Genomic DNA, 23,760 nt, shown 5'->3' on the forward strand with positions numbered 1-23,760 from the left:
TTGGCACAAAACATTAGAAGCATCTCGAGGATAAATGCCTTTCAGTCAATAGTACTCTTGCTCTGACAAAATAGAGAATAATGTGACTGAAAGAATATGTACAGATTTAACCTTTGACCTTTGGCTACACTCCCTGGTCATTTTGTTCACCAGTATACCTTATGCCTGGCCGGTGGGGTTCAGTACCTCCAACAAGGTTAAGAAGCACAAATCTAGAACAACACCCACGTCAACATGGACTGAGATTAACTGACTCATCACTAACTGTGTCCAAGTCCTTCAAAACAAACAAACAAGCAAACAAACAAACAAAAAATTGGTTTGATGCTGCACATATGATTGGATGGTTTTCACAACTTTTCAAAACCAGGCCATAACAAACAAAGAAAACAAAGAAAAAGAAAAAAAGTTGGGCTCCCATCCCTTGAGCTATCAAGCATGCAGAGTTTTGTGTGACCATAAACCTCAAACCGCGTCTGATGTGGTACTTGTGCACCCTTTCTTTTTGTGTGCCATCTCCCGCAGGAATAAAATGGGCGATATGAGGTCCGATCATCCGCGGGCTTTGAATATACGGCGCGCGTGAAGGCTTCAAGGGATGAGCAGGTTCAGTCAAACACGGCTCTCGCCCGACCTTTCATGACGAATTAAATCCAATTAAAGAGGCTTTTGTTCTGTGATGAAGATGCTGCTGGCGCTCTTTAACAATCCCATTACAGATCATAAAGGGAGCTGGGGATGAGGCTCGAGAGCTCTCAGGCTGCTCTGCTATGGCAGCCGGGCGACTCAGGCATTTGGTCATTTCTTTCTTACTCCGGGTGAATGTTATGGCTTTCATTCACACTCCGCTTCCATGGACGTTTGTGGGCTATAGGAAGCATTGCAGGACCTGGCTCAATTTAGCAAATAAATGTGAGTTTGGCAAATGATGTGTAAAACCCATGAGAGACTGACGCAGTGAAAAGCTCACTGGCTGTGCTTCATTGCATTACAAAGAGCACAGGTGTGCCCTCATCTGCTTCCTGTTTATTAGTCCTTTAAATCTTCCCATTCATTCATTTTTTTTTTTCCCTTGGTAGGGTAAATGTATTCGACTATCAAAACAAACCATGATCAACAAAGTTTAATTTTCTGACAATGGTATATGTCAAGTATTAACATATCATTAAATAATATATCACAGTAAAATTCACTGTTTTATGTCGTCTACATACGTGCCCTTTACATCATATTTCCTCGATCCTCTTTTCAATTCTTTCTTTTGTCAATAAAGGCCGTGCATACAAGTCACCCTGGGATTGCTTTTCTGTCAATGCATGTTCAAAATAAATGACAAAAGCACGTCACTCGTACACTGTATGTATTAGTAATTGAAATGGCACACAACATAGCAGACCACTAAATGGGACTATACATGCAAACAACAATAATCTTACTGAGATTTAAAACCGTTTCATGAAGTCCAACTATAGAGCTTATTAATATTTACTATAATTGACTGTTTTGTCATTAATATATATCAAATATATAAATTTACATATACATTGAGATATAAAATGTGCGATTAATTGTGAGTTAATTATTTAAGTCATGCGATTGACTACGATTACAAATTTTGCCTGACACCTTATTTAGAGAGAGAGAGAGTGAAGTGATGGAGGGGATCACAATTTTTCAGCACTACCAGAGTACCACAAATGACCACACAATTCCTAACCAGACGTATTTTAAAAATGCCATTTTAAATATCAACAACAACAAAAGGCTTGAACAATCGAAAAATAACAACCTATTTTCTTAGTGCATTCAAGGATAGCACAAAAACTTCTGAAAAGCAAATAAACTTTCAGTGCAGGAACTCATATTGTGCATGTTTTTTTCTTTTTTTCTTATGTATTGTTATTTTTGTTTCTTTATTCTCTGAATCAATAGGAATATGAATAGAATAGGGGAATCTGCGGGTGGCAAACCACAGGTATGCGGCGGTAAACTGCAGTTGATGAAACATGTTTATCATTTCTCCCGCATGAAGAAAAACATGAAGAAACGCCACTTTTCTGACTCTGAAAAGCAAATGAACAAATGTGGCCCAAGCAAAGGATTCCAAATGATTCGTTATGATGTGGTGCATTCATGCCCGGCAATCAAGTAGGAATTTTGCCATAATTCCACTTTGAAATGGACTTTACTGGTCCAATATACTGCCGTTCATCCACCAGATACTTGACACAGGAATCAGAGGAGCATTTTCAGTAGCAGGCTGCCGGCTCTGTCTTGCTCAAAACAACAAACTATGAAAATATTTCCTTCCGCAAGCCATATGGCTCTAAAACTCCTCCCAGAATTGGAGGGCATCCAACCCATCAGTACTGAAGCTATATCATCACCAATGCACCATGAGGGCATTTAACTACACATTGCACAGAATGCACACCATGCACGTCTTTTCAACTGTCACTTTAAGAACGGCATTTATTTGATTTCTTCTTTATTTATTTATTATGTTTGTCATCACTATCCGATACTTTTTGACATTTTGAATCATTTTAATCATTAAAACTGTGCGAAAGTCTTTGCAACCGTTTGCAACCTTTGAAGAACCCTGACGAAAAAAAACATTTGTTACCAGCTTTACTGTACGCTATATGTGCGAAGTACATGCAAATGACGAATAATTTAAGGACTTGAAGCCCCAGTAAAAATAACTAAATAAATGCTAAAAGCAACTTCCATACTTGTTGACTTCTCTCATTATGGAAGTGAAACATCAGAGGGAGCCATTCATGTACAGCATGTACTTGTCTTCATAGCAAGCCTTAAGCATTACTTGGGCACCGAGGCTTCTTAAAAGCATCACCATTAATCAAACAGGCAGCTTGCAGGCATATATAAATAGCTAAAACATCAGGTGAAGAGTAGGCGAAGACAGTGCTGAATAAGAAGTGAAAAGGGAATTTGCAGCCAAAGTCACCTTGAGTTCAGTGAATTTGAAAAACACAGATACTGTATGAGCTTCAACATCAATCAAGACGCTCAATATTCCGAAATACATTAAGGCGAGATCATAGAGATGCGCGCAATTTGACATTTTGCGTAAACTCCAGAATAATGAAATGAGAGTTCCTTTTTGAGTCGAAAAGAATCAACCGTCACAATACAGCGCTTTGATATGTTTTTAGCAGGCTTAAAGTGGGGCATCACATTGCAATGGGTTTTTTTTCAAAAAATGTCCATATGCCACGCGCACAACTAATTGCCTTCAAGGTAATGTTTCCTGAAAACTGGGCCATCACAATGTGCCATGTTTGCAATCTTTGTCATGCGCGCCTCCGTGAGAATAAAGCATTGACATGCGGATGCACGCGATGCCAGTAAAACACCCCGTTGAGTAACCTCCGTGAAGACGACATGTGTGCCAAAATGGTCAAATCATGTTTACGATGTAGATGCAGTGCGTGTCTCCTTAGTCTCAAGGACAAACTTATATACACCTAAAATGTACAACCACAACATTAACTACAATATATCTGTACAATCTAAGATATGGTCAAATTCAATAACTGCAATAACATTTGTGAAGTGTATTGAAGTTAATATTCTTCTCTTACAAGGTTGTATAGTTGTAAATGTTCATTACAAATGTAGAATAGTTAGCCAGATTGACAAAATTAAAAAGCGGTACAGGATGGGTTAGGGTTTGGAGCGGTGCGAAAGATGGCCCACATGTGCCTCAATTGCTAATGCTAATGCTATCTTTGTTGACTGTTCAACGGCGCTACACAAGCTAATACACTCACCATTATCCAACCTTTTTTGCTGGCTTGTGCCGTTTACCTCGCATTGGTCACGCATTTGTAACATTGGAAATATGTCGCTAGAAAGCTCAGCCTGTGTTGGGTGTGACCAGCAACTGAATAGCGACCACAGTGGACAGTAGGACTACATTTCCCATGATTCTTTGTTGCAAAAGCAAGAAGGAGTTCTAGTCCCGTCAACGCCTGCTCCGTAAAATAGCTAAAACGAATTGGATCCCGTTCGATTCAGCAGATGTACCAAATGTCATGTCCAGTGGGTGTAAACGTGTCGTTCTTTGAATACAATTCTAAATATGCAACGTCGCCTCAGTCTTCAACCACTCCGTCATTTATGTTTAACATCGACATCGCAGTTACGATGTAACACTGCTCTGCGTACTGTACACTTGATGATCTGTGCGAGTTTTTAGGTGAAGCCTCCCCAGGTCCTGGCGGCATGTCACACGATACTGCAGAGTCGATTGATCATAGAGATGCATTAATAATAAAGGGTCTTGTCATTCTGACTCCCTATTGATTTTCCCATTAGCAGCTGATTGATACACGCTTTTACTGTCAGTGGCCTCATTGATTACAAGTTCAACCTCTCTCCTCACAATGTCATGTCACTTTTCCTTTGGGTATCAGTGCAAATCACAGGTGAAAGGAGACGTCCCCACCAATCTAATGCTTGTTTTTTTTTTTTTTAATATGCCTTTTCAGTAAGGATGCTCGGTACCTCTTTTCTTTCAGACTGATACCAGTAAAATTAATCAAGTCTTGAATAGTCACCGATACCAATCATCACCAATCCCATGAGTACTTTTCATACATAAATATTCACACACACACACACACAAAAAAAAAAAAAAGTGTACTGTCGGATTGTGTTTAAGCCCTCTCACAGGAAGGTAGCGTGAGGATCCTGATGAGATCACACGAGTGCGTATTTGTTTTGGGGCAATAGAGGGGAAAAAAGCCAACAAATGCGCCGTTTTTCTTACAAGCGTGTTGGCAGCAGATTTTCACTTGAGGGTAGGAATGTGCATATTAACAAAACCGGGATGCCCTTTGTGTTACGGTGTGTTGGTTATTGTTTTGAAAGCTATGAAGGCACCACTTAGTCACTACAAAAGTAGAGGTCAACTTGGTCGCACCTTCGCATGGTTTCAAACGTTTGCTCTTGTATAAACAACTCACGGTAATTATTTCCCTTTGAAGGCCCACTGCCCAAGTAAGTCATAAATTCATCCGAGCAGTGTTTCATGCATTGATTCCTGCAGGCATGTTTGCATGCTTGTCAAATTATTCAGGGTGCCATAACAGCCACTTATTCCAATGCTAATAGCTCGTATTTGACTTGAGGCTGAGGGAAACAAGCATGCACATTAAGCAGTGAAATGTCAAACTCAATCAACCAATCAGGGGGATTTATTTTGTACATGAACAAACAAACCTATCTTTGGATTGAGTCATACTATGTTGTGGCGTCTGTAAAAGGAGGACTCGGGAAAAATGGCACCCGCTCTTCTGCATGGGCTCAATGACTCACAACAGAACTTTATTATGAGTTGAAAATACCGTTTCATTGATACAGCTATTGCATTGGACCTTTTTGCGGGTGACCTATTTTATTTGCCTTCATGACTTCATGTTTTGATCTGGTTCTCGTTGAGGTAATAAATGCAGTACAATAATAAAGTAAACAGCGATGATCAAAACCACTTTTTGCCTTCAAATTAGTATCCAGCCAGGTTACATATCGCTGCTAATCATGTTTGGTAGTGATGCGAAAATGAAGCTTCATGAAACACTTGTGATATTTGTTTCCTCCTCTAGATGGTGCTCTTGCTTTAAAGATGAATGAATGCTAGTTCAAAGGACATTACATCTTTTTAACCAAGACTGCCACCATATAGGAGAGTTAAAAAAATATATCACAAGTGCTTCATGAAGCTTCATGTGTTTAGCTGTAAATCATTAAGGCTAGTGGAATGGACATTTATTAAATTTCCATTGCATTTTTAAACCAAAAGTAGCATCTCAAGGAGTCAAAAAATATCGCAAGTGTTTCATGAAGCTTTATTTGGTCATCACTACTATCAGTGTAAAATACGTCAAATTAGCATAATAACTAGGAATGTTCAATACCACTATTTTTTAGACCGATACCAGTACAACGGCTCAACATTGATAATGATACCGCGATATATCCCAATATAGATTGTTTTGCTTAAAATTGCATTAAATTAATGGCAATTTAAAATTCCTGATCATAAAATGGCCACAAGAATGACCTATTGTGGTATTCTAGTATGTGACATATTACAAGGACAGTAAGTAGCAATATTCATTTGTTTGGGGGGGCTAATGAGCCAATAATACATTTGTCACATGATGTTGTCAAATGACTGCATTGAAATCTCGGTGGCATGTCGAGCGTAATTGTACGTTCACCCGAGTGAACGACTCACGTACGTGTGTCGTGATGTGCATGTTCCAATTTGTTCCATATACACACGACTGTTCACCTTTGTAATGCAAACATCTTGTTTTATGAAGTGAAGCCGACCTGATCCCGACTTCATATTTTCTGCGTCAGTTCCGCAGGTCAACGGCCTGAAGTGCAATCGGTGTCACGTGATTAATTGGCCGCCAAGCAGGAGATCAGTTTGACATTTCAGGGCTATGCTGAGGTGGTGATAATTAAAAGCATGACCTTAAAAAGATTAATTTAAAAAAAAAATAATAATAAATCATATCTTTACGCCTGCTAACATTATCATTTGTGTGGGTTTGAATGTCTCTTGGGTGCTGCAGCATGTAACCCAGTTGTAGTTGCTTATGTTTTGCATGTTTTTCTTTTTTTTGGTAATGTAATACAGCTGTTCCATTTCTTATCATCACAAACAGCAAAAGCACAAAGCAAACCCCAGTTCAAATACAGCGAGGTCTTACTTTTGTGGACTACAGTATTGCCATCATCAGTATACGTATGCACGCATCTTTGTTTTCGTCGGATGGGTTTCATTCCATTTTTCTAGGACAGCCTCCCTCATCAAAGTGATTAAGCAATTACACTTACTGTGCTGATCCTCAGAAGAGAGCGGGAAAAACCCCTGGAGTATTGAGCGCAAAAGCATTCTTGGATATAAAGACTTCATTTGGGCCTAATCAGAATAAGGCCCTTTTCCTTCATTTCAACCTTTTTCTTTCCCCCCGGAGTGGGTGGCAAAGCGACTCCAGAAGGGAAGAAAACCAAGAGGCCCTGCAGGGGCTGCTATGACTTAAATCAACACACATGAAGGATCCATGTTATCATTTAAAGAAAGGGGGAAACTCAGTCCGTCTGTGTGTAAAATAATCAGATAAGACACAACGGAGGCCCCGCGATAACAAATATCCAAGACTGCGAATTAAATCAATATGCACTTCATCTTTAAGTGCTGCTGTTGGCATCAGTTGCATGAGGGAATCAAACTCATTCAGATCAGCTATCGACTGACATTTCTTACAAACACAACATCATGATCTGGCCGTGATATGATCAGACAACAACTTCCTCTGAATGCGAACATATATATAGCAACATGTACAGAAAATGTACTTTTGACAATTAAGTGGCAGAGAGCAGAGAGAGCGCGCGGAATGCAAAGACTCACCTGTGGAGAAAATGTGGAGGAAGAGGCGGGGGTCCGCTGCTCGTATGGCCGCAGTGTAGCGGTCCTCGATGCCGGGCACCTGCGCCTTTTTCTCGGGCATGAGCCGGACCCTGAGTCGGCCTCCGTGCGCGCCAAGCCACCACTCCAGAATCGTCGTCAGCTCCATTTGCAGGGTGAGCGCGGGCGCCTCCGCGTCCACGGACAAGCCGCCGCATCCCGTCCTGATGATGTCCTCTCCGATTTCCACCACCACTTGATTGGATTTGCGACTGGCTTTGGTCAGACCTAATTTCACAACTTTGGACGGCGGCCGCTTGGAAAAGAAAGGAAGCCGTCCGTCGACTGACGCAGACGCAGACGCAGACGCAGACGCAGTCGAGTTACTTCTTGCAGATGCTGCGGACCTTTGGTCCACGAAGGTCGATATGCTTTTCTGCAAAGGAATGCAGTGCATCTGTAAGTTTGCACTCACTGTGTAACATCCTCCAAAAGTGCGGCAATCTCCGTTCAGGGGTCTCTTGACAAACTCCGCCAGGTATGCGCGCAGCAACGACGGCACCGCAAAATCCACGGCCAACGTTTTCCTCTTCAAGCGGGAGTTGATGGTTTGATTGAAGTCTCTTTTGGCGCCGCTCGTGTTCGAGGCGTCCGTCGCCGCTGGCGCGGTGCACCGCAGCCCGGCCAAAAATACCGCAGAACAAGCAAGCAGAAGCAAGAAGCTCGTGTTCATCGTTGAAGCGAGTCGAGTCCTCGGCCGGGGAAGAAGCAGTGTCTAATCCCGGCGTCCACCGCCTCCTCCTGCTCCTCCTGCTGCTGCTGTCACATATGCGCAACGCAAAAGCAGCAAGTGCGAAAGCAGCTCCTGCGTCGGTTTGGGTTTTTTTTTCGTTTTTTTTTTTTGGGCCGCGCGCACACGTGGCTCGACGAGACGAGAGAAGATTCTTTTTCTTTTATTTATTCTCCTGCCCTCCCTTCAGCCATCACCCTCGCCGTCTTCCTTGTGGTTTATTCGACGCTTGGACCCAGCCGGGCTCTCCACTGGTCGCTAATTGATATGCCGGTCTGGTCCGCTCCAGAAGCCCTCAAAAGACTCCCTGTCTGCTGGCTCCTGTCTCTGGATCCTGTCTCTGGATCCTGGCTGGCACAGTCGCGTACAAGTGGTCTCTGTCAGCAGCCAATCTTCTTCTCTAGGGAGAAAACACACGCACGCGCACAACCACGCGATGAGTTTAAACGTCCGCAAACTTTGGAAATGGACGCTGCTGAATTGTCTTTTCTTTTTTTTTCTCTCTCTCATTTGAGTGCGCAGATGCTCAAGAAGTGATGCAAGCTCCAATAGTCGCTCCGCTACACACTAATACAGAGAAGTAATTCACACATCATTTGACGTCATGATGAGACGTTTTTTATTTTTTTTTCCTGTGGACGACTCCCACACAGCAGTCAGTCCAAAGTGGTTGATGCAAGTCGACGCCATCCAACGGTGCAGCAGCGCTCGCGTCACGTGAGGATTTATTGAAATGAAAAATGGCAGAGAGGACGTGAGCAGACAAATGTTCACGGTTGGTCTCACCGACGATTTACTGACTTTCCCATATGCGCGACTCGAATAACTTTGCAAGAGTATTTATTGGCCTGTGTGTGCACGGCCTATCAGTGTCTGCCTATATTTATTGATAAAAGAGGGCTTAGTTATCTTTGGGCTGAAGAGGAAAACGTGACAGTCTCTCTCTCTCTCTCTCTCTCCAGCCACTAGATGGCATTAGCACACGCACCAATGTTAATGCTCACTCTTCATTTTCACACAACAATCCATTACCGCCTAATTACTTCATTTTTCAGTATCTAATTAGAGCCTCAACTACTATAGGAACATATGTGGGGAAAAAGGGAAAACTAAAATTATAGAACGACTACAATGTAATTCATCCAGAGAGGGAAGAGGGGACGATAAATCATATCTGGATTTATTTGACCTCTCTAATGTGGCTGATGTCAAAGTGAAATGTAAAAAAAATAAATAAATAAAAAAGGGGGGGGGGGGGGGGGGGGGTATGACATTTACTGCAAAACTGTTAAAGTAGAACTGCACTGACACTACTATTTCAAAGAAAAAGCGTTCTGAATTCCAATCCAGAGTTTACATGTTACACTTTGTCCTTTGTTTCATTTTTGAAGCACACTCACTCTGCGTTATGTTAAAAATGTGTCTTTATTTAAAGTGAGACCAAATGGACTCAGTTTTAGAGTCATATTTACACTTGGAAGAGAGTAAAATAAAGAATTGGAAAAAATAAAAGCGACTCAAGGGTGGAGGAATGTAGCCGCGAGGGGGCACAAGCCAGTCAGTGACTTCTTGTGCCTGTTCCAAGCCCGGATAAATACAGAGGCTTGGAAACGCATCAGATGTCAAACTTTTGACTTCCATACCGGATCGCTCGTGGCCCGGGTTAACAACGCTCGCCATCGGTGCTGTTGACCTACAGGGTGCCGGTGGAAATTGGACGACTGTTGGCCTTAGAAGGAGAGGATGAAGGTGTGTTCGTAGGAAGAAAGAGAAGAGGAACAACAAGAGTCTAGAACTGAGAGGAGCGACTTTGAATGTTGGAGTTGACGTGGAGACTTGACCAGACGTAGAGAAAACTAAACCAGATTTAATTAACTTGACCAGATGGAGATTAATTTACAAAGCACCACACCAGGCAAAGACAACGTACGCAATACGACATGCAAAAGGACAAACGCTCCCACAACGCATGCAACAAAAACTACTCCCCAAATACAAACACTAACGAACACCAACAATAGACAGCTGGGACACACAGCGGGCAGAGGGAACCAATTAGCAAAACACACAGGTGGATCTACTCAGACCTAACGACAGGGGAAACACACCAAACAACAAACACACTCACCAAAATAAAACAAAAAGCCAAATCAACACTGACACATGACACCAGCACATCAATGACCCTGCTGATAAGACGGACGGACGGACGGACGGACGGACGGATGGCTCTTGCCTAGCCCACATGAAAAACCCATATTTATTTAGTAATGTAATTAGTCGGTTGGTTAATTTGTGTTTAATTCTGATCACTAACAAACCAAGTAAACCTTCTAAGCAACAAACGCAAAACCACTGCAAATAAAGTCCATCATTTGGAATTACACACTAAATGGTCACAAACTACATATACAGTACATGGCAAAAAGACTTTTTCACATTTTCTAAGGCTGGTTTCATATTTTAGTCTTCAGAGATTTCTAACAAATAAACGATCAATTGATTCCATCACAAAAATAAAATTTCTTCTGTAACTTGTTTCTTTGGCTTGAATTAATTGACTTGCTAAGATTGACAATGCGGCAACGGGTGTGCAAGTAGGAATTATTGTCTTGGGATTGGCTTGCTTGAAAATCAAGGTAAGACGTTCAATAATACCAGAACCTTGACCATTTTCATTTCCTTCTTTTTTTTTCCCCCTCAGAATGATTCCCATGTGGGGGCACCTAACACCTTAAAAGCTATCAAGTAGAACACAAAACAAACATTTGTAATTTTTAATCTGTCCCAAGCAGTGTTTTGACGCCTACAAAAAAAAAAATGAATTCAGCTCATAACGGATGTTAGAGGGAATCATTTTGTATTTCTATGCAATATTTCATCACATTATTCAAGCAAGATTATTCTATTTTAATTCTGAGAATGTGAGTCACATTTTGGTGCATCAGGCCAATCTGAATCGGTTGCAGGAGGAAGGCGGTGACGACGCAATGCTCTTTAAACAAATGCCGGGCTGCTGCCATGATGTTACATCAGCTGCTTTATTTCCGTCCCTGATTTATATCGATTTTGGAAAGTCGACTTACAAGTAAGCATGTAACTTAAGTTGAGTGTGAGCTGAGGCAAGAGAAGCACGAATAAACAAAGGAAAATACATAGTGTAGATTAGGGGTGTGAATTGCCTCCTACCTGACGATTTGATCCGTATCACGATTCATGGGTCACGATTTGATCCGATACCGATTAATCGCAATACGATTTTACAAGTCGATTGTTGCGATATTTTTACTCAAATTTAGAAAATACCATTCAGTTAACTTATACATGTACACTTTAAGATTTGTATGAAAATGTATTATTGCCTTATAACTGTGAGCCACTGTATGTAACAAACAGGTTTAACATCATTTTTCATGTTTGAACAGCATTGAAATAAAATATTAAGGCTAAATTTTCCATTAATATAACATTCTTCCATGCTTAAGGTGTGAAAGTTAGACGTTTGGTTGAATATTTTTCCATCAAAAATGGATGTTAAAAAAATCGATTGGGCTGCCTATTGAATCGATTCGAGAATTTCGTGCTGTAGTATCGCGATATATTGCCGAATCGATTTTTTTTAACACCCCTAGTGTAGATGCATGCAAAAATGTGCAAAGCACTGGCACACGCATCACGTGCAGAAGAAAACAAGGTTACTGTGCATCCGAATGATGGGAGGAGCAAAGGGACGCTTGTGATGTCATTGTGCGCCACATCATGTGTTAAACAGTCTGTATGGCTGCTAATGGATTCGGTTCTGAGCTGGGGGGTGAAAATGACAGTGAATTGCAAGATGTAGTATATATGGTAATCGTCTCTGCTTACGTAACATAAAACTGACAGCGGAGTGTGTCACAGTGCACTTGGATAATGACCCAAAACATTCTTCCAAAAGATGCAAAGAAATGGAATATACTTCAGTTGTCAGAGGTCGGATCTTAAAACAATACAGCATGCTTTTCATTTTCTGAAGATAAATGGATTTTCCCGTTCCCAAGACCCGCAAACAAACTGAAAAAGGTGGCTGGCGCGATGGCATGGTGGCGCATATCCAGAGAGGAAATTGTGTCATATCGATGGATACCAGACTTATATCAATCACTGACGACAAAATATTTTTGGCTGTATTCGCAACAAAACAGGAAATGCCACCAACCCCAAAACCGAGATATCCCGCATGCCCATTGCACCCCTGCTGCCTTCCCATTTCAGAACCACACTGAAGACGGCATTTTCACGACTGCGTATTCAGTGCACTTAGCAGCTCTTTTCCTGACCATTTGTTGCCTCCGATGACTCACAGGCCTGCGCACTTCAGGTCAGTGGGGGAGTGCCTGCGTGATAAATGACATACAGGTTCTTACGGCAAGCCTTACCCCGTCAAGCATCACTTTTCACGGTACGTGTTGAACCACGTAAATCAAGATGAGTCACCACAAGTGGCTTTCCTTACATTCTCCAACAATTTTACCCACTCCATCTTCGCTCCGCACAGCTGCTCAATGTCCCAACTTATGGGATGTTTTCAGAAAAAAAAAAAACATTGTCAACACATCTCTGCATGGGTGCAACTCTTGTTGTCCTCCCACCTTCCCAGAACTTAAGCTTAAACTTATTTTTTAAATTTTATTTCTCTTTTCCTGTGTTCGAGGAAGGAATCGTGAATTTTTACCTGAGCTCCTTATGACAAATTTCTCTAAGATCCATAAAATGTAGCTTTGCAAGTTACATGGAACATGATAGGCTTTAAAAGAAAAAAATACAAATAAAAACATTCTTCAAAACCTGGATAGCGTCTTGTTGCCTGGCGGAAACTCAATGGCCTGATGAATACATTTTAACCAAGTGGAAAAGAAAATGTGACAAATTTTGTTGGCCTGACAAGGGAGAAAATATTTTGAGGAAAAGGTTTTTATTATTATTATTATTATTATTTTGTTTCTTTATATAACTTGAGATAATGAATCTTGTGTTTGCCTGTTGTGGTTCTTGAATTTTATTTATTTATTTTTTATTTATTCATTTTTTTTCTGAAATATGTTTTATGTAAAAAAAAAAAAAAAAAGGGCATAGGCTTGATAAGCTGTAGCTTCAACCTACGTTTTTGATTGGCTTGTTTCCTGAGGGAAAAAAAAAAAAAAAAGTTCTGTGTTTCTTCTGATTGGTGCTAATCGAATAAATGAACCAACCAAGCAACCAATCAACAACACATGTTCAAGGTCATCATCATTTACAGCACTAACTATAGGGTCAACATAGGTCATGAGTGACAATCATCTATGTTGTGATATAATGGACTTGAAATTTATCTGAGCTCTCGGCATGAGCAGTCCTGACATGAATCAATGCACAGCAAAAGTTGAGCTTGACTTTTGCAAAGTAATGCTAATGTTCATTCAAGCTCAGCCTGATTTATTCTTACACCGAAAACAAAAATCGTGTAGATTTGCACAAAGGAGGATTGTTTGAATCATGACTTGATTGTCGAGCGATGCAAGCGAGTGATGTTTGAAATGGCAATTTTGCACTATGCACTTTTTTTTTTTTGTTGATAGAAACATCGACTTCATTGAGACCAGCATGAGTCGTTAGTCGTGTAAATGCACGGCAGAAAGCTCCAGTATTTGTACAACTTACAATGTTTACGTTCATGACCAAATCAAGCGCTCTTGACTGTGAGCGTAAAAATGATGATCACAATTACACTTTACGCTGTCGTCAATGTATCAGTATTGACTTACTGTACTCGGGAAGCCACAATGTGCGCACTTTAGAAGCTTAACGTGAGCCTAAGGATCATATATGGTTTTCTAACCAATACGCTTTATTATTTCTTAATGATGAGCCAGTCAATCGATGGTTATATCCAATGAGCACGTTATCACCATCTGTGTTGTAAGGAACAAACTTCATTTACAAAAATAAAAACTGTTAAAGTACACCACAGCACAGACCTCTGGAAAAAAAAGAATGCGTCTCGACACGGGAAGAAAAGTCACGATGTTCAACAAAATATTGATTCCAGGCAAATAAAACTGTTCTGATTGAAGTCGGTTGCTGATTAGGTTAGGTGGCGAGTCCAAGTATTTAAGATTTGTTAACTCTTTTACTGCCGCACGTTATTAAAAAACAACCCCCAATGCCAGCGGATTTCGAGCATTTTAACTAATTTTTCAAATCAAACTGAATATTGTGTTTGTTTGTTTTGCTACATAAACAACATGGGTACCACATGAAAGATCGCATTACATTCTTTCATTATAAAAAAAAAAAAGTATGTTTCTACCTTATTCCGTTCCTTTAGTAATCACCATTTGAAAATAGGTCATTTGAGTGACATTGAGCGAAAATTGAAAAGAAAAGATACATTTCCTCCACAACAGTGACGCTCCGTCAAATTAGGTTTAATGTTACAAAGGATTTGATCATTCACGTCAGCCTTGAAAACGTTCTATTTCATCAGATTGCGTCATGTTTCATTGTAATTCGCAGCTCTAGTTAGGGCCCGAGCAGTTACCGCTGCCATCTGCTGGCCATAGTTAGTGGGTGTTTCTGATTTCACAACTCATTGACCCGGCTGCGCTGCACTTGGACGTTGCACTGACCACTGATATATTCCCCCCCAAAAAAAGAAAAAGAAAAAAAAAAGGAGTTGATGTCACTTAACGTTTATGGCGGCATACATCGTGATTTTACTAAACGTTATTAAATGTTTTGGGCGGTCAAAGAGTTAATCAACACAAGCTAAATAAATAGGCTTGTAACATGAATAAGAGCAGAAGGGCAAAACGTCTTCCTACCACACAAGCCAGCTAAGATGTATGTAATGGATCATTTCAAATAATGGGCATAAACATTTTGACCTGTTCATTTCTACCATTGAATTTGTTGTTGGCCTGATGTTTGCAGTTGACGAGTGCACTTCTGTCCTTGTGGGCGGATGGAAAATAATACTAAATTGTCAGGAAGGAATTGTTGCCGAAGGCAGACCCCATTAGAGAGTTGGATCGATTTGTTTTGGGGGGCTTGGCCTGCGTTGCAGTTCAACTAATCAGATCATTGACCCCGCCCACCAGCTCCTTGATTCATTAATTTCACGTTGCCATCTTTTAATGGCACGTTTCAGTGCATGCAAGCATGTGTGCTTTGCCTCTGAGGAAAAAAGATATAGCAGAGTTTGGATTTCCCCTTAAAAGTCCCTGTAAAGTGAAAATAAATAAATGTGTCTTGTAAATTTCAAACACCGCAGAAAAGAGCGTTAAAGGGATAGTTGGGATTTTTTGACATGAATCTCGATTTCATCCTCCCCTGCAATGTGTGCGATCAGCACCGACTTCCCCCCGACAGCGTTCTGTGACGCGAGTTCTGGTCCGGTTGTTGGACGAGAGGAAAATAGTCCGGCAAGTTGGCTGGTCCCACCTCAATAAAGCGTTTTTCTTCTAAAACTATTTGTGTTCAAAAGAGTGATTTATTTGCGTCACAATACTCTCTCCTGAAAAAAAAAGTCAGACGCCATTCCCGCCGGGCACTACCCGCATGCAGCCCCGCCCTAATCTGTAAGTTGTTTGTCTTTTCGAAGGCGCGACTATCAGCTGTCTACAGGGCAACGCGCAGTAATACGAATGAACAGAAAAATAGTGCCCGGGGGTAATGACAAAAAAAAATAAAATGTACACTGAAGGACCCTTTAGCTGTCTAACAACTTGCCTGATTTACAATAAATAAACTGAGCACTAAACTAATGCTTTAATAAACACTCAAATTCGGTGGAATTTACAACAGGAGCAAAACATCATCATGGTCTGTGGTCACCCATGGTCTTTTTTTGTTGTCGCTACAGTAAATATGAATTTGTTTCTCAATCCAAATAAGGGACAAGCCCTGTGTAGTTTATGGTTCTGCATGTAAAGTATTTTTTTTTTTTTTTATTGTACAGTATTTTTAGAGTACGACCAATTTTGCTTGTTTGATCCGCTGTTATGGTGGTCATAGTTTGTAGCATGTTTATGGTTTAATATAGGTAATTATATAAATACCGTTATCACTTTTTGCAGAGCATCAGTAATTCACCAAAATTTGTGATTCTACCCTCAATAGTGTGTGTGCGCCGTACATCAATTTTCAGTCTCACAAAATAAGGAAAATGATGTATTTTAAAAGAAAAGCAGCAAGGCACTCGGAGAGGCCATCACAAAGCACACATGAGCACGCTTGCGCACACACGTGTGTGTCTTATCATCTGCTATGGGATTAGATCTCCACGGTTTAATATACGGGATGACCCCAAGCCTCTGCAGCTTTCTTCATGTTGAGGCTTATCCTTCCATCTATAAACATTCCTTTGTTACTAAGGGACTGCGACAGCATTCCATATTTCATATGGATCAGACAATGCAGCTCGACAGGACTGCAGTTTTGATCATGGAACTGTTGGCGAATGTCACACGTGAGAAAATTCCCACCCTCGAATTGGGGAAGGAGCAATCTGATGACCAGGTAGCTGGACAGCAAATTTCATCACTTCCACAGAAAGAGAAGAGAGCGACAACGCGGGCTTGGAAAAGATAGGAAAGATCGTTTTTCACCTGCCTGTCGTCAACACGAGCGAGCGTGTGCTGAAGGCTGACGTGATATATTAGCTGAAGGGAGGATAATACAGGGCATGGCCGGCATTTGACGCCATGACATACATCACACGGGAGCGAGGTTGGAGGTGAATTAATCGTCAATTATCTGTTGCCGGTGGAAGTGGTGGGAGGTTGCGATTGATACGGTTAGGAGGAAGTGACAACAAAACGGAATGGCTGGCGGTACATTCATCATGGAGAAACCAGTTCGTACAGTCTAGCAACTGTAAGCACCTGTCTGGCTATCAAGGGGAAAAAAAAAGGTGGAGTGGAATACCTCAAATAAGACCGTAAATAGACGACTACCTAACTGTGTTCCTCCGCTGACTCCAATGGGAAGAGTGAGGGGGCAGCACTATGTTGCTGAATAGAAAAGCTTCTAATCGGAAAATTACGGTATTCTTACTTGAGTACATTTTTTGGCTACTCTACCCACATCTGACAACATGTCACATTCTTCAAAACCATTAATGGTCGCTATGACAGTAGAATGAATGTGAGTTATGGTATTCTTTGTAACATTATTTATTTTCAGGAAGTTTGAAGCTTTGTGGCAATCAATAGGTTGTTACAAATCATGAGAAAATAGATTTTAATTTGGTATAGTCAAAAATGGCAGACTGAGGTGCCCACATGTACTTTAAAAGTATAATTTCAATCGATTTCACTTCTCCTAAGTGAATGTAAATGCAATGAGTGCTTTTTATAAGCAGTCCACAGTCACACGTTATCCATATAAAATATTGATGGAGGTATTGTTCACATGCACTACATACAATACTCGTGTAGTTTGTGATCCTCAAATAGTATCATTTCTGCGTGCAAGGATTGTGTTCAGACTTGTGAAAAATGAACATAAAATAGCAAATACTGTACACTGAATAATGCATCAAAGACAAAGAAAAAAAATATTAGTCGGTCTGTGCTTGTAGCATATAAAATAGCGCTATTATAAGAAGCAGCACATCCTCCAGCAACAGCAGCAGCAGCAGCAGCAGCAGAGACTGCGTAAGGAACCAAAACTGTGCACTTAAGACAATCTAGTTTTTGAATTTCAATCACTGTTTGTTGATCTCCTTGACACCGAAGCGAGAGAGAAGCGAATGCAAGCGAGTGCCAAGGCCAGATTCAAGGTCATTGTGCTTGCATGCTGTATATATATATCTGCCTTGGACACAACGCACACCCCCTCCACCAACACACTTGTAGGCCCTGCAACCCACACACTTGCACATCCGAAGAAAAAAATTGCCTCATAAAACTGCCACAACTCGTACTTCAACAAAACTCCGGCATAAATAATACTGGACACAATTCTACTCGCTCCAGCAACATGGAACGACCATGCTGGAGAGTCGTGACATCCTTGTTGTATTGTATTAAGCCAATTCACGTCCATTATAACCATCAAAGTTGAAAGCTCTCCCTTCTGGGAATTGAAGTATTCTTGTATTCTTCGCATGTGTAGTCGACTCAAACTTCAGGAGAAGGTAAACTGTGCAAATGCCAGCGTCTTTAATCACTCCGCCTACCTGGAAGTAAATCACCGAGAGGCCAGCACCAAACTTAAATCAGACGCTTAATCCCCTTGCTAATAATTGCTCCATTAAGAATGGCGCAATGATTAAAGCGCACGGAGGCCAATCAGCTGGATGCATCCCCATTCTGGGCTTCTGAGCGCAATCCTCACGAGGGAGCGCAGTAAAATAAACATCGTTTCATCGCGTATCACAGTTTAGACGCTATAGAAGCGCAAAAACAAACGGGGCAGATTTTAATGGCTGAATTCTTCCCAAACACAAGTCACTAAGGGAATTTTGGTCCTTATTTTTTTTTTGTTCAGGGGGGCTGAAGGGGGAGACTTCCACCCACGTTGAGTTTATTCATCTTTGTTTGCAGAGATATAAAATGATATATCACCATTTGCTTGGGGATTTTTTCCTTCGAATCCGGCTTGCTTGTGTCAACTCAGCACCCAATTTTCCACCCACTAATGTCACTCACGGTTTGATTTGTTCCAGGATGTTGTCAGTCTGCATCGCCGGGCGCCTGTCTTACCACTCGCACTTATTTCTGATCATCCAAGGAGTTATTTACGTTTTCGATCAACAGTGTAACCGTAAAAGTCAAATGTTATGTAGTCCTACAGACTAAAACAATATTGTGATTTCTTTTCTTTTTTTTTTTGCAATGCTAACACCAGAATACCAATGACAGCCAGGAGGAAAAATGTGATGTTGTCCCAAGCCCAAAATGGAAGTTAAAATATTTTTGAGATAGAACAGCAATACAGTGTTTCCCTCATTTTTTGCTGGTGATACGTTCCAAGTCCCAAAGCAGTGAATTTCCAAAGTAGTTTGAGCTTTTTAAATGATTTGTTTTTCTTTTATTTGGGGAGGTGGGGGTAATTTCCACCTCTTAAGTTATTCGGAACCCGCCGCGTGGCTCCCACCCTTCTAAACACTTTAGCATGTAAAATGTAGAATAAATAAATAGCGAGCTGCTGATGCTTCTCTTGTTAATGTTAAAATGGCTTCATTTAACCAGAATCCGGGTTACAAATGTCAAAAATTAGTCACAAGTGAAAAGCCGCAATATCGTAAATGTGCAATAACCGAAGCACGAAGTAGCGAGGGAATACATGTCGCTCTTGTGGTGGCTCATTTCATCAGTGGGAAACAGAAGAAGAAGAGAAACTCTGAAAGTGGACTTCATCACTACATAGTGTAGTTCGCTCAGCATCAAAATGTGAGTAGGCTCCATATTTTTCAGCTACAAAATAGTCATTTAGCTTATTTTACATTTTGATGACGGACCAAAATGACAGTAAAAATGTTTTGTTTTCATTTACTAAGGGTTTTAAAATTGGAGTCTGGAAGTGATTATTATATTTCAGTTGTCTTATATTGGAAATGTGTTTTTGTATGAGAACAAATCGGAGACAATATTGTTTTCAAGATTGGCGGTTTCATTGACTGCCTTAAAACAAACCAAAGAAAGCCGCATTTATTTTTCCTTTCTCCACAGTACTGTAGTCTTCTGCAAAAGATTCAACAATGGTCTGGTGATGCACTTCAAAAGGTTACTTGCCTCCATTAGGAGCAATAATTTGCTTGTGTCATCATTTAATTATATTTACATCCTACTTAGCAAATTGGCTGCTCCGTATTTGGCAACGTTGTCTATGATAAATGGATATTCGGGAGTCGTGCTCAGAAAGGAGCCAGTGTTCATACATTGCAGTGTGTAGCACAAATAAAACTGATTCAACAAACTGTGTCATGGTTGTTATATTATACATAATTGTACGCATTTATCAAAGAATCGAGAATGTTCGAGGGAAACAATAATGGCTTGGACATCAATTATTTCCTCCTTGAAAATAGGTTTCACACATTTGTACGAATCTTTCATGCTGGGAATCCTTTACAAGCTTTTCAACAGTATATCTGGTGTTTAAACACTCAAGCATAAATTGCACAGTTTGTAATGTGTGTTACCTTGTAATTGTACTGAAGAGTTCTCTAAGCAAATTATTTTACACTCTGTCAATGTAGAGAAATGGTTTGTGTTCACATACTAAAACTAAACTACTAGAGGTTATTATACTGCATTAAAAAAAAAAAAAAAAAAAAAGTCAGCCTAATTAATCTATGCAGTCTTGATTCAGGGTCATTTACATTTCAATAGGCTGTAGATTTAGTTCCAGTTAACTTTAGCATGCCATAGTCAGCTTTGCTTGTTTTTAAAGCGCTTTATAAATAAAGTTGAATTGAGTTAATGAGGCAGACGACTATTGTGTCATCTGCAAACTTGATAGATGGCTTTCTCAAATGGTGGTGCACGTGTGACCCTGGGGGGGGGGGGGGGGACATTTTTTTTTCTTTTTGTTAATTGTTTTTTCATTACCATACTACAATTAAGTTTAATTGCACATCCATTCCAGTTGGTGGCAGTGGCGCTCTTATTGTCAGAATGTGCACAGAAAGAATTTTGCTCCAGAGATAATGTGCCGTCAATATTTGGCATTTTATGCAAAATCGGTGACAGACTGTGATGTCATGATTTGCACGATCAATCCCTGATGCCATTGATCAGCTCCACGGCATTACAGCAAAAACAACCTCGTTCACTCCGGAGTTGTTCTGTGATGCCGTCGTGTATATGTGAGCCCGAAAGTTCATCTATTTTTAGCCCTGTTGCATCTCGCGGGAGCAGAAAGTCTTTGCGCTGGGAGCCAAAAGTTTTGCCTCCGCGCCCTTGACCAGCCAATCACAAAGTAATAATATTTGTGTATTTTTGGGGGACTGTAAAAAGGCCCCCCCCAAAAAAAAGGAACAGCAGGAACAAAATGTGAAGCAACATATGAATTGTTAACAGCTGTTGAAACAATAGTATTTAGCATTACTTTTAGCAAAACTTGTTGACCAGCGATCGTCCCCGTTGCGATCGCGGAAAACCTACTAAAAATGTGGGCTACTCAATAAATTAAATCATCATTTTAAGACATTACATCAGCAACACACTGATAAGCCACTTATAAACCGAAATGTTGCCAACAATCATTGTGCTTGGTGAATGAAACTTCTGTCAAGCAGCAAGCACTGTTGGAATCATATTTGGTGGCGTACCAAATTGCTCAGTGCAAAAACACCACACCAGAGCTGATCGTGCCTGCAGCATGAGACGTTTCTGTCATGCAGGATGACGCAAGTGCTGCAAAAATCTAATCTATCCCTCTGACCACTGTCGCCACACGCATAAAAATGTTGCTAATGATCTTAAAGAACAGCTGGTAGAGCAACTCAGACCAGCATTTTGCCGTATCATTTTGATGAAGCAACTGACAGCAACAGACTGTTTATTGTTTTGAAGTTCTGCCGTTCAAAAGGACTTCATGACCACCCATGTCAAAGCGACAGGCCTGTGCTCAATCAGCCGTCATATTGCAGGTTTATTGGGGTCGGTGATGACGGTGGAGCGTTTGAAGCAGGACGGCACAAAGACCTGCTGAAGTTTAGTGTGAGGACTGGAGCAAGCTGATCAACAATACGACAGTTCCAGTTGGAATCCGATTGGAGTCAGACATGCATACAGTCTGAACGCAGACTTAAATTGCTGTTGGCTCCTCTTTTTGTTTCGGGCTGGACGGGACACTTTCTGGAGACTGTCAAACTATCAGTAATCAAGTCTTCTTTCATCAGGAAAAAAAAAAGTGTGTTTCTATCTGTTTCCGTTTTGCAGCAATTAACATTAGAAGAGAGCCAAGTTTCATCAGTTTTTGAAAATCTATTTACAATTGTAAGTAATTGAGTTTTTTTTCTACATGGCCCTGGTTGATCTCCTTAGCTCTGCTGCCACCTGCTGGCCGTTTGTGTAATAACTACCATTTCTGCAACCGTTCTTTGCAGTTGAGAGGCTGCATCAAAGCCTTCTGTTTGCTCAAGCATAAAAACAAAACAAAAAAACGTATAAATACGTCTTTGGGACACTTAGAGCACTAAAAAAACGTATTTATACGTTATTGGGAGTAAATGAGTTAAACTCAGCTTTACAACAAGTTGTGTTTTTGAGTGTCCTTTCCCCATTTGATGTCATTTTCTTTCTCACTGGTGCTTCCAGATGGTTTTCCCACGCAGGTCTACTTTCAGTTCCTAATAAATGTACTTTGTGTGCTTGGATCTTCCACATGGACTCCAGCTGGTCAGTTTCTGCTTCTGTAATGTCAAAGACGGCGCTCCTCCCGTGCATCGAACTTCAATAGAATGAAAAAAGCCTCCACTGGCCACAAAACTGGTAAGCTGTATTCACGCCCACAATGGCGCAAAGCGACCATTTTCAACTGCTCACGTCTGCTCAAATACCAAAAGATGCTATAACTTGAAAACTTTTTTTCCATAAATCTTTACAATGATTTTCCTTTTTAGGCTGCAAAAAAAGGTCTATTTTAATTTTAAAGGTGAATCTGCTTTAGTAGACAACCCTTGTCCGCCATTTGCCTGTTAATTGAGGCGCCGCTGTACGTACTTGACTATTTAAAAAAAAAAAAAAAAAGGGGTGTGGCCCTTAGGAACGACCAGCCATGTTCCTCCAAACATCTACAGCACTGTTCTAGCTGTGGTGTTGACTCTGCACTTCTCCCCAGGATTCAAGGGCTTAAACTACATTTCATAACCATTCAAACATCACCCCGTCATCGCCCTTTCATTCGCTCATTTATGTCAAATTTCACTTCATGCTGCACCCTGTGGAGTGCCTGTAAACAAGCCGAAGGAGTTCCTCCTCCAAACACTAGCTCAAAAGGCAGCCACTCGACAAACGGCACTGTCCGCTTGGGGGGGGACCCGAGAAGAACCACCAGAATCCTGTCAGAAGCCGACTTTTGTACAAAAATGATCAGAGGTTTTCGTGTGCACGCTTGACACGCACTTGAAATCTGCATGCAGCAGTGAAGGCAGTGAAGGCTCTTGTGGTTTATGATGCATGCGGGTGAGGCGGAATGGGGGAGGGAGGGGGGATGTTTTCGCTTATTTATTGAACAGTCCCACTGAAGACAAAGTTTTAAATAATGCTTTGCTAAAACTTGCTCAATTCCCACAGAATGAATGAAATAAAAAATCTTGAGCCACACATGAATTCCTGCTTTAAACACTGAGACAAAAGAAACTTCACTGTCTTCTATTTCAGCTTTCAAGATGTGTGTGAGGCTTTTGGAATAAAAACAAAAACAAAAAACGAACTTAGACAGACATACAGTTTTCATCCATTACACCCAAAAGCATCCAAAACCGACTTCACGACAGCATCAGCTTGTCTGATATTAAACATGAGTTATTTCCACACAAGAA

The 23,760-nt window shown here is 40.9% G+C and overlaps 1 protein-coding gene across 2 annotated transcripts in view; it reads right to left on the bottom strand.

Moving 5' to 3' along the window:
- The window catches only part of alk (ALK receptor tyrosine kinase), a 252,256-nt gene that overhangs the window by 204,894 nt on the left and 23,602 nt on the right, over nt 1–23,760 (bottom strand). For both annotated transcript variants that reach the window (XM_077538429.1, XM_077538428.1), the window contains exon 3: nt 7,457–8,643. In XM_077538429.1, the coding sequence (XP_077394555.1) occupies nt 7,457–8,186 (730 nt within the window). In that variant the 5' untranslated portion in view covers nt 8,187–8,643. The remainder of the gene's footprint in view (nt 1–7,456; nt 8,644–23,760) is intronic.

The sequence above is a fragment of the Festucalex cinctus genome, chromosome 12, assembly GCF_051991245.1.
Source record: "Festucalex cinctus isolate MCC-2025b chromosome 12, RoL_Fcin_1.0, whole genome shotgun sequence".
Lineage (NCBI taxonomy): Eukaryota > Metazoa > Chordata > Actinopteri > Syngnathiformes > Syngnathidae > Festucalex > Festucalex cinctus.